The sequence below is a fragment of the Anguilla rostrata genome, chromosome 15 (assembly GCF_018555375.3).
Source record: "Anguilla rostrata isolate EN2019 chromosome 15, ASM1855537v3, whole genome shotgun sequence".
NCBI lineage: Eukaryota > Metazoa > Chordata > Actinopteri > Anguilliformes > Anguillidae > Anguilla > Anguilla rostrata.
Genome location: NC_057947.1, coordinates 31,888,204 through 31,904,770, shown reverse-complemented (window position 1 = coordinate 31,904,770; position 16,567 = coordinate 31,888,204). Strand labels below are relative to the sequence as shown.

Genomic DNA, 16,567 nt, shown 5'->3' with positions numbered 1-16,567 from the left:
CCTCCCTGCTGCTCCCTCCCTCCTGCTGCTCTGCTGATCCTGCTGATCCTGCTCTGTGGTGCTCCCTCCCTCCTGCTGCTCTGCTGACCCTGCTCTGTGCTGCTCCCTCCCTCCTGCTGCTCTGCTGATCCTGCTCTGTGCTGCTCCCTCTCTCCCTCCCTGCTGCTCTGCTGATCCTGCTCTGTGCTGCTCCCTCCATGCTGCTCCGCAAACCTGCTCTGTGCTGCTCCCTCTGATCGATTATGAATGACCATACTGAGAAGGGGGAGAAAAACAGAATCTCACTCCAGCTCCGTCCACAGTGAAGCTCTTCTCATCAGGCTCAGTGCTGTTTATTAAGTTTGTTTGGAAACTTTTTTCCAGCCTCAGTGGTTTATGTTTAATACCGGTACATTGCAGTTCACATGTAACCACTCGTATTGACTCCATGATTTTTCTCAGTGGGTAAAAAAATAGGCCTAGTTTTTTCATGTACAACTGAAATGTAATTATAGTGGAATGAGGATTTCAAACTCGGCATTAAAGACAATAAGCTTTTGGCTGGAGGAAGGCAGCTATTAAAAAGTGTTTGATAAATCCTTGGATTGCAACCAGCTCCATTTCTTTTCTGAAAACCTCTTCTTGTTCCAATGTGTGATGTTTCATGCAAGCACAGGGAAGGGGGAGGGTGTGATTTCACTGAACTATATCTAAAAAATAGATTTTGGATGTAAATTAGAAATGTGACTGTATAACAGGTCTCTGAGATGGGATTTTTATATACTGGCTTCCAGGAGAGTGGGGGGTTTTACAGACGGACGCTTGATTTCATGGTAAACGAGCCGTTAGCGCGTGCTTCCCTTATTACGAGCCCGCAGGAAGAAGCGCTCGTGCTCACCGCTGCGACTCGTCCTCTTGGACAGGGGAAGGGGGTCTTCTTGCCAAAACCGGCGCCGAGACCCACGCAGTTCAGTACAGCGCCGTTGCTATGGAAAACACTGAGCTGTGTTTTGGACTTGGGTCGGCATGCGACCGTATTTCGGAATAACCGGATCTTTTAATAAATCAAGCAAGAAGCCGCGGTCTCAGATGAGCTCTGTTAACTCCGCTCGCAGTTTCATCATTCACGCGCCGTAACGGTACAGACGTGCATTTAGCATGATAGTTGTACCGTACACGATAACTGTACATGACTACCGCATGGAATACGTTTGACATAGGCTATTCCATGACTGTCTTAGCTGCCCTCGGTTAGATAGGCAGTACTGAGAGGGCTGTATAGTGTCCATGTCTGTTGCGTAAAGAGCACAGCACGTGGCTAAGTCGTGGGCACTCATACCTGTATGGGTCAAACATGCATGTATTCATGCACAAGCACAACCTTCAGGAGCAAGCCTATGACCTGCCAGGACTGCATATTTATGTGGTTTTAAATAATAGTTTTGGCAGCTATAATCAGCACTTACTTTCAGTGTTAATCAGGTCCATGTGTCTGTCTTATGCAAAATCCACTTTTGCAAGTGCTGACGTCAAGGCTTACAGTGCTTTTACATCACGTTCCCCGACTTGTTTTTGAGTAGCTCTGCAAAAGCAATTTCAGTAATGAGATATCCCAAAGTATTAAGTGCATTGTCTGCTTAGTTTTCCTTATGGAGACCGTCTGTAGGTCTGTACAGTGTTAATCCTGCGTTGTTCGATAAGCAGTTGGCGGTTAACGATGATTAACGAAGTCAGATTTTCAAATTTAGATCCAATGAAAATAATGATGTGTTCTTCGTATTAAAAAAAAAAAAAAAAGATTTTTCCCTATATGTCTCCTAGACTTTAGAACCCATAAAAGGACCCCTATAAGTTGGCTTGTAAACTGCTTGCAGGGAATTTTCAGTGTATTTTTATAACCGCATGTCAAATCAAATCACAGTGGAAAATAAACACGCTGTATTTCATGTTTTATGGACAGATTTTCTTTTGTCAGTTTGTTACGTCTTTTTTTTTTTTTTTTTTGTGAATTGACTTGTTGGCTGGATTAGGGTGCACGCAGTGGAAAATACATTTGCAGGGCTAGAGAAAGAGAACAGTTTGCCCGTGGTACCACAGGAGGTTTCAGGGGTGGACACGGATCATTAAAAAAAAAAAATCTTAAATGACTTAAAACTCCTTCTCATTCTCATTCTGAGCTTAAAATAGATTTCAGTAAACTAAACGTTACAGACCGTAAGTGTGTTGGGAAGTTGTTAACCGGAGCTGGTCTGACTGCTCGCTCAGAGCATGACTCTCCAGCGTCATTCCCCTTCTGTTAAACGTCCTCGGCGTGTCTCTCTGGCCCTGATTGCCTGGTGTTAGTGGCCAGCTAGCGGCCTTCTGCCATGTGTTGGTTAAACTCAAACTCCTGCAGCGAATCAGGCTTGTGAGGAACGTCCGCTGGAGAAAGAGCCCTGACCTCTCATTCCACCACTCCCCCGTCCTGCAGGCCAAACGATCAGCGAGCTGGTGGCCCGCGCTGTCGCGTGAAAGCGCCGATCTTCTCCCAGAATGCAATGCACTCTCGTGTGAAAGTGCTGATCTTCTCCCAGAATGCACTGCGCTCTTGTATGAAAGCGCTGCTCTTCTCCCAGAATGCAATGTACTCTCGCATGAAGGCGCTGATGTTCTCCCAGAATGCACTGCACTCTTGTATGAAGGCGCTGATCTCCCAGAATGCAATGCACTCTCGCATGAAGGCGCTGATCTTCTCCCAGAATGCACTGCACTCTTGTGTGAAAGAGCTGATCTTCTCCCAGTGCACGTGTGCGTGGGTGTGTGTGTGTGCACATGCATGTGTATGTGTGTGTGTGTGTGTGTGTGCATGCATGTCTGTCCAGGACTAATCACACTGCACAGTTGTCTGTTGGGTGTGTCAAGTGTATTTGCTGATACTCCTGGTAAAAAAAGGCATAACTTCTGTATTTGCGAATGTTGTTTTACAAGTGAATAGCCTATAGGGTGTCATTCTGAAAAATGTTAATATAAAGAGCTGTGTTATTAAAACCTGTGCCACTCAGGCGTAGAGCATATTATAACTAAAATCCTCTCACCTCACTGCTGCTGGGTTCAGAGTGGTCTTTTCACAAGTGTGTACTTTTAATCTTTGCTGCGACTACTTCGTGAGAGAGATCAACAGTCACTGAAATTTAACACATAAATTTGGCAGACTTGTAAAAAAAATATAATGCAACATTAAATAGTAACTCAGACGGTCTTGAAGTGAGAGTTCCTGTCTGTTAAAATAGCAGGTAATGGTATGCACCGTGAATAGCTCTGTGTTTTAATCACTAAGAGCAGAAGAACATTTGAAATAATTTTGTGGTGTCGTAACTTACTGCTTCAGGCTATTGCCTTCATAAAAAGCCCAGAATGCATCACGTCTCTGACAATTGTGGTCTGGCTCATTTGTTTAAATCTGCTCTTTATCGCTTAAATACATAAATACAGACTCCGTAGACTCACCAGAGTTGTAGATCTAGTCTAATCTTTGTGCACTGAACAGGTTTGTACAGAAGGTGCAGACTGTTCATCATGCTCATGCTAACAAGCTGAGGCAGCAGGACCAGCTTAACAATGCACTCTGTGGGGGGGGGGGGGGGTAGTAGATGGAATTAAGCGTAGTGGAACAGCCTGGTCATGCTCATACTATACGGTTATGAGCAGCCTGGTCAGGCTTATAGTACTGTACGGTTATGAGCAGCCTGGTTAGGCTCATAGGACTGTAAGGTTATGAGCAGCCTAGTCAGGCTTATAGTACTGTACGGTTATGAGCAGCCTGGTTAGGCTCATAGGACTGTAAGGTTATGAGCAGCCTAGTCAGGCTTATAGTACTGTAAGGTTATGAGCAGCCTGGTCAGGCTCATAGTGCTGTAAGGTTATGAGCAGCCTGGTTAGGCTCATAGGACTGTAAGGTTATGAGCAGCCTAGTCAGGCTTATAGTACTGTAAGGTTATGAGCAGCCTGGTCAGGCTCATAATGCTGTAAGGTTATGAGCAGTCTGGTCAGGCTCATAGTGCTGTAAGGTTATGAGCAGCCTGGTTAGGCTCATAGGACTGTAAGGTTATGAGCAGCCTGGTTAGGCTTATAGTACTGTAAGGTTATGAGCAGCCTGGTCAGGCTCATACTGTACGGTTATGAGCAGCCTGGTCAGGCTTATAGTACTGTAAGGTTATGAGCAGCCTGGTCAGGCTTATAGTACTGTAAGGTTATGAGCAGCCTGGTCAGGCTCAGTACTGTAAGGTTATAAGAAGCCTGGTCAGGCTCATAGTGCTATAAGGTTATGAGCAGCCTGGTCAGGCTCACAGGACTGAAAGGCTTTAGGCTTATCCACCTCAGCTTTTTGATTTCAGGCCACTGATACTTTTTGGGGCACTAATCTCATTATTTTTCTCAGGACTTTCCTGTCCTCCTTGGAAAACGCAAACACAGCTGATCAAAGATCAGCATGCGGTAAAGAGAGATAATGTGTGTGACCTCGTCATGGCAACCCAAACGTGCAGAAAAAAAGAGTTTCCATTCTTTCCACAACACGTGTGGACATTTATGTGGGGAACATCTGAGATTCCTCTGGAGTTTAGATCTAATACTTTTCAATATTTGACCTCTACAGTTTTACTTGTTTTTATTATTTTTTTCTGATGCCATTTTATTTCTCTTCAGCCTGCAGTAAAATAAATGGTCCGAACAGAAGTAAATGCAGTGGATTAGCACTGAAAGTATTGAGTAATTGTTTTGAAACGCATACTCACCATTTTTTGTCCGGCCACCGTCACACGTCTTGCAGTTTCTTCACTGTGGCAAAATTAATGGCCTCTAAAGCTGGCTGCAAAGTCGATACTCTACCACATTACATTACATTACAGGCATTCAGCAGACGCTCTTATCCAGAGCGACTTACACAACTTTTTTCACGTAGCATTTACCTTGCATTCATTTATACAGCTGGATGTATACTGAAGCGATGCAGGTTAAGTTCCTTGCTCAAGGGTACAAATGGCAGTGTCCTACCCAGGGAAATCTAACCTGTGACCTTTAGGTTACAAGGCCAGCTCCTTACCCTACCGGTGTCACGCATCACATCGCCGTGGTTACAAAGTGAGAATTTTGCTCATTACATGAAAAAAACTAATTTTGTTCATTGCATAAAGACGAAGACGTGCGCTACGGACGCGACCGCTAGCGGAAAAGGTGCGGACGCGAGGGGAACGGCCTGTTCCTTGCGGGAGCTCACACGGTCGTCTGCGCTGAAAGCTGATTTTTCCAGCGTGTCCTCTGACTGCCCTTGGCCTCACGCGGGGCCTGTTCTTCCATGCGGGGGTTTCTCGGAGGGGTCTGGGAAGGAGGCCGAAAACCATGAGGTCACCCCCGCGAATTTAAGCCGGGCCAGGCAAAACACACGGCGGGGTGTCCTCAGCCTTTACTCCTTTCTCTTATAAATCCTGAACCCCTTGCGTGGAGCTTCTTGGCAAAAAAAAAAAAAAAAAAATAAAATAAAATCATGCCTGTGAAAGGTTTAATAAACCTTTAAAGTTACGGTCACTGCGTGTTAAAAACCTCACAGTCGCTTGCAGATATTCGGCCTAAGTTTTTCCCCTGAGGAATCAACGAAAAATTGTGTTGTAGTGCCCAGTGTACAATAATGTCCCCCTCAGTCATTATTCTCGTTCCCTAGAGACTCAGAAGCAGTACGTCTTGAAGCACTGTGTCAGGAAAGTACATTTAAATGGATTGGATTTGTTATTAACTTGGCATGTCGTTCGATGACAAATAATCCTATAATGTCGGAATCCAGGTTGGGGTAGCTTTTCAGAGTATATCTTTTGATACAGTATAAACCATAGGTTTATAAATGCAGAAAATGTTGGCAGTGTAGTTTATTGGCAGATTATGTTAAAACCACAGCAGAAAGGCTCTTGTAAAAACACTGGAAGCGAACGCTTTTATAAAACTGAACTACAAAATGAGATATAAAACCATACACAAAGAGCTAAAGAACATAAAACCATTTATATATATATATATATATATTTAATATTTAGATACGAAAGTTTCACCATAGCAGAATGACAGTCATGTGGAATATGAAATACAGAATGAAAACAGTACATTGGTAAGTACATCAATAATGTTGTTACATAATCATTCACCATGGAAACCACATTAAGTGCACATATGAGTTTACCCAGGGTGAGAAACATGGTGTTTGTGGATAGTGCTCTCTCGTAGGTGTATTTGTGTATTATTTCTTGCCTTAGATATAGTGTATATGCGCAAACATGTCTCCCAAAAGAAAAATGGAAGTGCTTTGATGGGACTCTGGGTCAGATGGGACTAGTTGATGTGTCAGGCGGTGCTTGACTGCTTTCAGGGTTCTAGGGTGTGGGGCAAGGAGTATGTCGATCACAGAGGCTACTTACTGTCATTTGGGAGGGTCTTGGGATTGGGGAGGTGGCGGGTGTTATAGTGATGCTACTGGTGATTTTACTGGGCCCTTTGGAAAGGGTGCCGTTGGCCAGTACAGGAGTTCTGTGTTCCTGGCCAATGCTGTGGCACGGACTCAGCGGCCCGGCGGTGCTGTTGAGGGCCTGGATGTAGGGGCTCCCCAGGTGGATGTGGATCTTGTTGTCCTCGGTGGTGATGATGCTCGGGCTGGAGCTGTTGGACCTCTGCAGCTGCCAGTGGCTCTGTCGCTCGGGCATCACTCGAAACACGGCGTGCCCCCCCACCACCTCCACCGGCTCCGAGGCCAGGGAGCCCCCCGGGGCGCCGGTGGTGACCGACACGATCTGGATGGGCGACATGGCCCGGTCCGGCGTTACGGATCCGGAAGATTCCGGGGTCATGGCCCGGGAGTAGGCCGTCATGGTGAGGGGAGACATGGCTCTCTCGGGCGTGCAGAGCCCGTCCGGCGGAGAGGAGGAACCCTTGGCCCTGAAGGGCGGGGAGACGGCGGCGTTCTGGATGATGGTGATCCGCTGCTTGGGCGGGCTGACGCAGCTGGTGGGGATGACCGCTGTGCTGGTGTAGGAGTGGGCGTTCTCCACGGGCCCGGGGCTGGTGATCTCCAGCATGGCCACGTTGTGCCCGTGGTCGGGGGTCACCTTGATGTGCAGCGGCTGCCCGGGCGTGTGGGTCAGCACCATGTCCCCTTGCTGTGTGTGGCCCCCGCTCTGCCGAAGCGGCAGCACTGTCCCGTTGATCGGGTGACCGCCCTCTTTGCCCTTGGGGAACGGTACCCTGGATCTCCTCATGCTGTTGTTGTGGAGGGAAGGGCCGTGCTTGGTTTGGGATGCCTCGTCAGCGCGGCTCGGGCTGTCCTCAGGGTAGCTCTCCTCATACTCGCCACCGTTTAAGGCGGCTCGGTCCAGGGGAGCCAGGCTTCTGTAGTCGGGGGGCTGGCCGTCCACCGGCTCCGTCTGCACCTCTTTGCTGGAGGCGTTCAGGTCTGAGAAACGCCTCCCGTTCATGCCTGGCCGAAGGCTCTTGCTGAACCGACGGTACCGCTCCAGCTCGCTGGTGAGGCTCTCCATCTCACGGGCTAGCTCCTTGTTCCTCACCTCTTGTTGCGTCAGTTTCCTCTGCAAGGTGGCGTGGTCCCTCTTCATGTGACAGATGGAGTCCTCTGTGCCCGTGTATTCGTGGATCTTATCCTTCAAGGCCTCCACCTCTCGAGTCAGGTGGCTGGACTTCGCCTCCTCCTCTTTCAGACGCTTATAAAGGATGTTCTCCTGGTTGGACACTTCTTTCTCTGCCAGTTGGTACTTGGAGAGCTCCTTCCTGGATGTCTCCAGCTCCTCCAACAGAGCTTTAGCTCGCTCCTGTTCGTTGGAGTATTTTCTCTCCAGGGATTCAAACTCGTTTTCGGTCTTTTGCAGGTCGTTCTCGACCACTTTCATCTCCTTCAGCTTTCGCCTGAGCCTCTCCATCTCCTGTGTCAGCTCTTTCACTTTGTTGTCCTCCTGTTGGAAGCGGTTCACGGCGGGGGCCTTGCTGTGCTCCTCTCTGGCTTTGCTCCTCTGGAATTCCCGCTCCATGTTCTCCTGGGACTGCAGCCTCTTCTTCATCATGCTGACTTTGGACTGCAGGTCGCTGTTCTTCTCCTCCTCCGCTTTCAGCCTGGCCCTCAGCTCGTCTCTGTCCTTCGCGGTGCTGCGCATCTTCTCCTCCAGCTCTGCCTTGGACCTCAGAGCCCTCTTGCTCTCTTCGATGATCTTCTCAGTCGCGGATGTGGCCTTGTCCTGCTCGGCCTGCAGTTTTCCGCTGTTGCTCTGCAGTTTGCTCTCCGTGACCCTGAGCCTCTCAGCCATGGTTTTCCTCTCGTCCACCAGCATGACCGTCAGTGTCTTCAGCTTGGCCAGGTCCTCTTTCAGAGTGATCTCTGTGCTCTCCAGCTGACCCTCTATAGCCTCCAGCTCCCTGATCCTCCCTTTCAGGATGTCCAGCTCACTAGCCAGGTGTTTGGTCATGCTCCTTTCCTTTTCCAGGTTGCATTTCAGCATGCAGCACTCCTGTTTGCTCTTGCCGAAGGCGTCCTCCAGCTTCTCCAGCTCCGCTATCCTTCGGTTCAGTTTGTCCACCTCTGCCCTCAGGCCCCGGGCCTGGCCTGCCTCCTTCTCCAGCTTCTTGTTGAGGTCCCGGCACTGGTCCTCCATCTTGATCAGCTCCCCGTCCTTCCCCTCCATCGCCAGCACCCGCTTCCTCAGCCCTTCCACCTCGGACATCAGGCTGGAGTTGCCGCACTCGCCGCGGCTGATTTTGTCCCGGAGATCCTGGAGCTCGTCCTCGGCCCGCCGGAGGGTCCTGCTGGTCTCCTCCAGCTCGTCCAGCTGTCGGCTCAGGGCGGCCAGCTTCTGCCGGAGCTGGCGGTTCTGGGCGTCCTCGTTAGTCAGTTTGGCGGTCATGGCTTCTTGCTCTTGGTGGGGAAAAAAACGGCGGGCCTGGTCGTGCCGCTCGGCCTCCAGCTGGAAGACTCTGCTCTCTTCCTCCTGAACCCTGGCCTCCTCAGTGGAGCTCAGAGTCTCCTGGGGCCTAACGGCGGGGGCTGAAAGTGCCTGGGCCCTTGGCAGTCTGCTGGGCAAGCTACTCCGTCAGCTGCTGCCGTTCGTCCACCAGCAGCAACGTGAGGGACTTCAGCTGGGTGAGCTCCTCCTTCAGGCTGGACACCTTCCTTTTGCTCTCCTCTTCCTGATTGGCCTTCTCCTGATCAATCAGCAACTTCAGTCTGCGAGAGAAAAGAGCAACACTCTTATTGTTTGCATTTCAGACATTTCAGAGTGCCTACACACAACGTCCAGGCTGTGGAATCCGATGGGAATTTTCCTTTGTTTTGGTTTGACAGATTTATACATTCGTTAAAAAGAAATATCCAAACGGGTCATGGGAGATTATATCATTTCTTGCCTGGCAGTAACGCTTTAGTAACCCATTTATCTTTGCCCAAAAACAGAGTTGCATTTCAGCTGTGACATCATCCGTATTTCCGCACTGGCTTACGTGCTCTGCCAGTCTATAAATGGGCAGTTTTATGCTGCCCCTGACATGTGGTGCATAAAACATTTGGCAAAACTATTTTTGCAAAACGATTTCATCATCTTAAACCCTCACTCCTGTAATAAACATGCCAGGAGCACGGTATAGGGTAAACGTCCCTATTAAGCCCACCAAATCCGCTTTTCAGACATTTTTCATGTATACTGCCCCAATTTAAGTGAGAACATTTTAGTTATAATGAAAGTCTAATCTCTCATTTGAAGTGTCAATAATTCATTTATACCAATTTCTAATGTTTTTATTGTTTAATTTGTCAAAATATGTCAAAAGTCTGGCATGGGCTTAATGGGTACCTAACGTACCCTTTAAGCCCATGGGTGTTCCAAATAAGCCCACTTCATGATTTGTTGATGAATAAATATATATTTAAAAAATCCTAACAATACAAACTTGTTCTATTCAAATCTGTAATCTCTTAGCTCTCAATAGCTATTTTCATTTTGTCTCCACTCCTATCCTATGGCCTGTAAATGGCATTTGAAATAGGCATGACCAGCCTTTTTGCTGTGTTGTCAACACAGAAAAAGTTAAACTTACAACATGTCTTCTTTGGAATGTAGCCAAAAAAATATTTACGAACAAAATCAAAACTATAGTGGAAATTACTCTTCAATACTTCATCTTTCAATATGTGTTGTCATTTTGTCTGTATCTCTATCCTATGGTGTGCTGTTGGCATTTGAAATTGGCCAAAATTTCTGGTTCAGTCAGCTGGTTGAAAGTGCAGGTGTTTTTATGAAGATTTCTGAAGACCGACTGACTGAATGAAAAACAATTTCAAGTTCAATACTAATGTTCTAAGGATAGTAAATGAGTCAATTTCAGGATTTACAATTAAACAATACATTTTTAAATGTTAAACAGATTTAGGATAGTAGTTTGAAAACATTGTAAAAACACATTTTAAAACCATTCAGTTCATTGTGGAGTAACATTAAAACATACAATTCATTATGAGGAGACATCAGTCATAACATATTGAAGCTCATGTATCATTACCCTATAACTTAAACAAAATAAACAAGAAAGATGTCAACATTTCTGCAATTTCTACTTTCTCCTAGACTAAACGTAGGCCTATGCTCTTTGAGGTGATTGCATCGTTTTAGTAAGGTTATCATTTGCTCCATGCTCCATCTTAGTAGTGTAACATAACAGGTTATAGGGTGGTCTAAGCTTTATTTTATTTGTTTGCTTCAATCTTTAGCCCACGTTGTGGTTGTCTTTGTCTTACGCTAGCAAGTCGTTCATGGCTTTCATCTTATTTTTGTAGATTTTCAATGACCTCATGATTGCGCAAATAGAATGGTCCAGGTCCCTACAGCCCTGCTTTGCAGAGGATGAACTTGCGCTTCTATCATGCGTGGGCATGAACTGTAGTTCTTTCATGTTTTAGTCATCTTAAACTAAAACTCATCTGAAAAGTAAAGACTAAAAAATGATTGCTAATGTTAAGATAGAACACAGGCCTATCCAGAATGAATTGACGTTTGCAATATCACTGATATTTAAATATGGGTATTAATTATCTGAATTATGGAGCTGATTCATCAGGTGAGGTCAAAATTAGGGAGGAAAATGGTTCAGAGGTCAAAAGGGAGAAAATCCCCATTGAAACACAGTAAAGTGGGCTTAATGGGAACAGGTGGGCTTAAAGGGAACATCAGTGAATTTATGGTTAAAGACAGAATATTTTATTCTACTCACATGACATTAAAAAAACAACTGTATGAAATAAATCTATATATGGTGCACTAACATAATATGAAAAGTATAAATTGATCATGTAGAGAAGTAATTAGCTATACTCATTTACATCCACCTCAGACAGTGTGATTTTTTTGCTAGAGTCCCCTTTAAGCCCACCAGGTAAAAATGTTAATTAAAAAATAAATAAAGATAAACATACACATTTATTGTCTATTTAACAGTATACTAATATAAACTGCATACAAAAATATAAACTATACATGCTTATCATGCTTTATGTCATTGCAATGAACCATACTATGTAGCTACTGTATTGATGCAGCATGTGGTCTGTTTGCTACTGTGCTAAAACTCATATTTTGATTTCAAAAGACACAATATTTCTAATTCAGGTAATATTCTAACATATGTCTCATTCAAAACACTAATCACTTAAATTTTGATAACAAGTGAGTACTTTCCAAAAACAGGAGTAGAAATATACAAAAAATGTTATTTTCTGAGGGTACCAAAATCACCTAAGTTTTTTTGCAACTTCTTCTGGGATCAGCAGGCACATGCCACACATATGCTTCGATAACTCAATATCGACAAATGTGATTGACTTACAATAAAAAGTGTCATTTACGTAACAAGCAGCTTAATTCGAAAAAACATCACACAGCAAAAAATGATGATGTAGTTTTTTTTTATTTGACTCAGAAGTTGCAAGTGGGCTTATATGGTACGTGGGCTTAATAGGGACGTTTACCCTAACTATAATTATCATCCTGTGTAGCTGAATTCAGAGAGGCCGGGATGTCCTTTTCATCTATAAAGGTGAAGACACGTTTATTTTTATGTTTCCTCGAGGTATGCATTGCACTTTTTTTAAAAAGGGATATTCCCAGCAGTATAATTGAAAGATTTCTCCATTACCAGAGACCCTGGCGTGTTTGCGGTGTACCGTTTTAACTCAGCCCGGAGCCTCTTTCTGTTTGTTGAACGAGGCCAAAATGTTTTTGCTTGTAGCACAAGTCAGCGGTTGGAAAAGAGGGTTACATAAATGCAGAACAATCATTCTGCATTCCTCATTGATTTGAGCCATGTTTTTTTTATTTATTCCCATTGCAGTTTCTGTGGTTCATTTGCTAAATTTTCACATGCAACTTTATTTTCGTAAGTTTTGTGCTGTGTTTTCCTCTCACGTTAGAGTCGTGCCTTCTCTGAGCAATCTCTGAGACAGGAGTATATGGCCTGTGCTGTATAGGCCTTTCCACATCTCCCCTGCAACTTTTAACAAGTTTTTAGGCTTCGCTGTGTGCTTTTAATACCTTTACGATGAGGTCTTTATCTAGGCTGCAGGAGGGTTTTTTCCTTAAGGGTTAATGAAGGTTGACGGATTGATCGATTGTAGGCACTTGTTTCGTGCCTCGGTTTTCACGTTTTGCGCCTGAAAGATGGCCCTGCGGTTGCCGTTAGCGTTCAGAGAGGTTTCTTGTCGGTTCGCGGGTTTAGCGACTGGGGTTTGCGTGTTGAGTGTAATGATTTTGTGGAACGCCACATGAAAGGTGTCTCCTCACTCCCCGTGTTTATAATGCCTCTAAATGAGCTGGGCCCCACTGACACATCCTTCCACCGGTAGCTTCTCACCACTTGTGCCTGGGGGGGGGGGGGGTGTATTACTAAGGTGGGATATTTACATGAATACCTTTGGTTATGTAGTCTTGGCTGTGTGGTGTTGACAATATTTGGGCTGTATATAATTATCTGACGTTCTCCCCGTGTCCATATGGGTTTCCTCCCACAGTCCAAAGACTTGTAGGTAGGCTCAGTGGAGACTCTAAATTGCCCATAGGTATGGGTGGGTGTGTTCCCTGTGATAGAATGGGGACCGGTCCAGGGAGTATTCCGGCCTCTTACCCAATGCATGCTGGGATAGGCTTCAGCACCCCCCTGACAAGAATAAGCGGGTATAGATAATGGATGTGATTATCGGAACTAAGGTACATCTGTACAGTATGTATGAGTTGATTTGCGGTGATGTGTGAATGAACCTCAGAAACGTCTGGCCCAAAATGGCCACAGTAAAGGTTAAAACTGCATGTGTGTGCTGTCTGTCCGCCAGCCGTTCACACGTACCAGACAATGGCTCACATGCTCTTCTGAGCAAACAAGCGTGACGGTTTATGAAGCTGGCCTGATAACACGGTCGCATGCAGACTTTCATTTTTCTGACTTGCATCAGAAAAAAAGTGTTTTGGATAACTAAAACAAGTTAAAAACTTGCTCCACTTGAAGCTTTACCTGTCTCATACTGGATCCCTACTACTCACCCGGGCAGCTAAGCTGCTTGCCGGAACAAACACACACACAAAAGAGAGGTCTTGTAACGGGTGCAGGTCAAACACAACTTGGTTAGTCTTTCCGGAACAATGGTCAAGCACAAATCAGGTAGCCTAGTCCTCCAAAAATATCGGTCATACACAAAACACGCAGAGTTCCCCGTTACTGCCGACAAACTGACTCCACTGTGTTCTCTCCCAACTCTCACACCCCGCTCAGGTGTGAACCCTTTGTTTTTATTAGGGCTTAGCGAGGCGATTGCCTTCAGCTGTTGGTGCAGTGGAAAGGGGCGGCGCCAACAGTGGATGAAGTATTGGGGAATATTTAGGGGCGCCATAGCTCAGAAGGTGAGAGCAGTTGTCTGGCAGTCGGAGGGTTGCCGGTTCGACCCCCCCTGCCCTGGGCGTGTCGAGGTGTCCCTGAGCAAGACACCTAACCCCTAATTGCTCCCAACGAGCTGATTGGTACCTTGCATGGCAGCCTTGTGTGAGTGTGTGTGTGAATGGGTGAATGAGAGGCATCAATTGTAAAGCACTTTGGATAAAAGTGCTATATAAATGCAGTCCATTTACCATTTACAAAGTATTGTCCCCTGATAATGGCGACTCTGGTGGTGTTAGAACACGCGCGCCACAACAAACACACACTCACAGACTCAGACACACACACACACATGCAGTACTCACACGCACACACACATGTTCGCACACACAAACACATACACACACACACACACACACGATACCACACGATGTGCACACACAAACACACCGCCCCTGGTACTAGCACTTGCCACACAAACACACACCCACAACACCACATGCACAACAGTACTCACACGCACTTGCACGCACACACAAACACACACACACACACGTAGTATTCGCACACGCACGTGCACACACAAACACACACTCACACACACAGTACTCGCACACGCACGTGCACGCGCACACACACACACACACACACACACACACACATTTCACGGTGACTCAGAACAATGAAAGTTCTTGTGTGCAGGGGTCTGAGTTTGAGCTCTCTCTGTTTGCTGATGGATGTCATGGAAACATTAATGGGTTCATAAACACCGTTAATTGTGTCGTTTGGCTGCAGGTCGGTTGCCTTAAATACTCGTGTAGCTACGAGGTCCCATGATGCTCATCAGTCCTCCCGATGCTGGGAAATCACGGTTCAGCAGGCAGACAGGCTCAGTTGTGCCCTTTGTTGTCCTTAATGTGGGCTAGACTGGCCAGTTATGTCACCACCAGGGAAAATTAAATCAAGCCTTCTCCTGCATTCCAGTTTACCCCTCCTGAGAACAAAGAAACTATGTTTTTTTTTTTGTATTCTAGGTATTTAAGTCAGGATAAAGCCTAGTGATACCTGGACGCAATTTAATTTACTATTTTGAAAACATTTTAACTGGATTTCAAGCGGTGACTTTATTTATTTTCAGTGAAATGACTCACAAGACAATGGAAAGAACAATTTTCTTTGACGTAACTAGATGCAACCACCGGAAATAAGATGACCATTGCAAATATATTAATGGAATGATCAGTAGGTTTATACAAAAGAAGAGAATGTTCCAAAGCTATTCATAACTATGAGTAGTCTCACACACAAGCATACACACACACACACACACACATACTTTGTTTTCTTTTAACTTGCATTGTTCCGCTTCAGAAGCACTGCATTATTTGTAATGGCCAGCATAGACTGACTGAGAGACTGAAACCCCCAGTGGGACAGTTACATCATTTCCTGTTTCCCTTCTCTGAAAAGGTTGGTCATTTATAAGAACCGTCCCGTGTCATATAATACCAAGCATGCATCGAAGGGCTGTACGCGAGAGAGCAGTGTATTCGTAACCATAAAGTGGGGGTGTCATCATTCTGGGTTATAAATTTTCTAATTTTCTTTTTTTTCTTCTTCTTGTTTTTTTTGGAGGGAGGGAGGGGGGCACTGACAGGAATATCATTTATCTGTGTCAAATGAGGTTTTCCAAGTTAACTCCATTAGGAGAAAGAGATATGAGATATGTACATATATGGTATCATTTACAGCTCTTTTAACCTTCTTAAGCAGCCTGAGGTCCAGCTCGTTGAATTTTTTTCAGTTTCCACTGCAGTTACCATGCGATTGTGAGGTGCCACTGTTTATCGTAACCAATCATAACTATTTAAATCCCCATGATTCTACAGTTACTTCCATGGAAGTAGCCAATCAGTTCTAAATATGACTGCTGGCCTGAGTGCAAGTAGCCAATCAGGTCTAAATATGACTGCTGCCCTAAGTGAAAGCAGCCAATCAGGTGCTACCCTGAGGGCGAGCAACCAATCAGGTCTAAATATGACTGTTGACCTGAGGGTGAGCAGCCAATCAGGTCTAAATATGACTGCTGCCCTGAGGGCAAGCAGCCAATCAGGTCTAAATATGACTGTTGACCTGAGGGTGAGCAGCCAATCAGGTCTAAATATGACTGCTGCCCTGAGGGCAAGCAGCCAATCAGGTCTAAATATGACTGTTGACCTGAGGGCGAGCAGCCAATCAGGCCTAAATATGACTGTTGACCTGAGGGCGAGCAGGTCAGCCAAGCAGGTGTAAATATGGCTTGTTCATCCTGGCTCCAGGTTTCCAGTATACAGTAGACAGCTCTCTTCCCCTGTGAAAATTCACACTCTCTCTCTAAAGGACAGACCTGCATTCTGGATTTTACTGAGCCTGATGTTTAAATAGTGCGTGTGTGTGTGTGTCTGCGTGCGTGTTTGTATTTGTGCATGCAAGTTTGTGTGCATGTGTGTTTGCGTGCATGCATGTGTGTGTATGTGTGTGCCTGTGCATGTGCTTGCATGCATGCGTGTGTGCGCGTGTGTGCTTGCATGCATGTGTGCGTGCCTGTGTGTGTGTGTGTGTTTTTTTGTGCGCTTGCCAGCATGCATACGTATGTGCTTGCATGTGTGTGCTTGCGTGC

At 45.7% G+C, this 16,567-nt stretch overlaps 2 protein-coding genes across 4 annotated transcripts in view; one reads left to right on the top strand and one right to left on the bottom strand.

Annotated features, from left to right (window-relative positions):
- The window catches only part of cmss1 (cms1 ribosomal small subunit homolog), a 73,643-nt gene that overhangs the window by 2,899 nt on the left and 54,177 nt on the right, over positions 1 to 16,567 (top strand). The gene's annotated exons all lie outside the window — the stretch shown is intronic.
- The window catches only part of LOC135240919 (filamin A-interacting protein 1-like), a 58,206-nt gene continuing 47,500 nt past the window's right edge, over positions 5,862 to 16,567 (bottom strand). For all 3 annotated transcript variants that reach the window (XM_064310969.1, XM_064310970.1, XM_064310968.1), the window contains exon 2: positions 5,862 to 9,223. In XM_064310969.1, the coding sequence (XP_064167039.1) occupies positions 6,375 to 8,903 (2,529 nt within the window). In that variant the 5' untranslated portion in view covers positions 8,904 to 9,223 and the 3' untranslated portion in view covers positions 5,862 to 6,374. The remainder of the gene's footprint in view (positions 9,224 to 16,567) is intronic.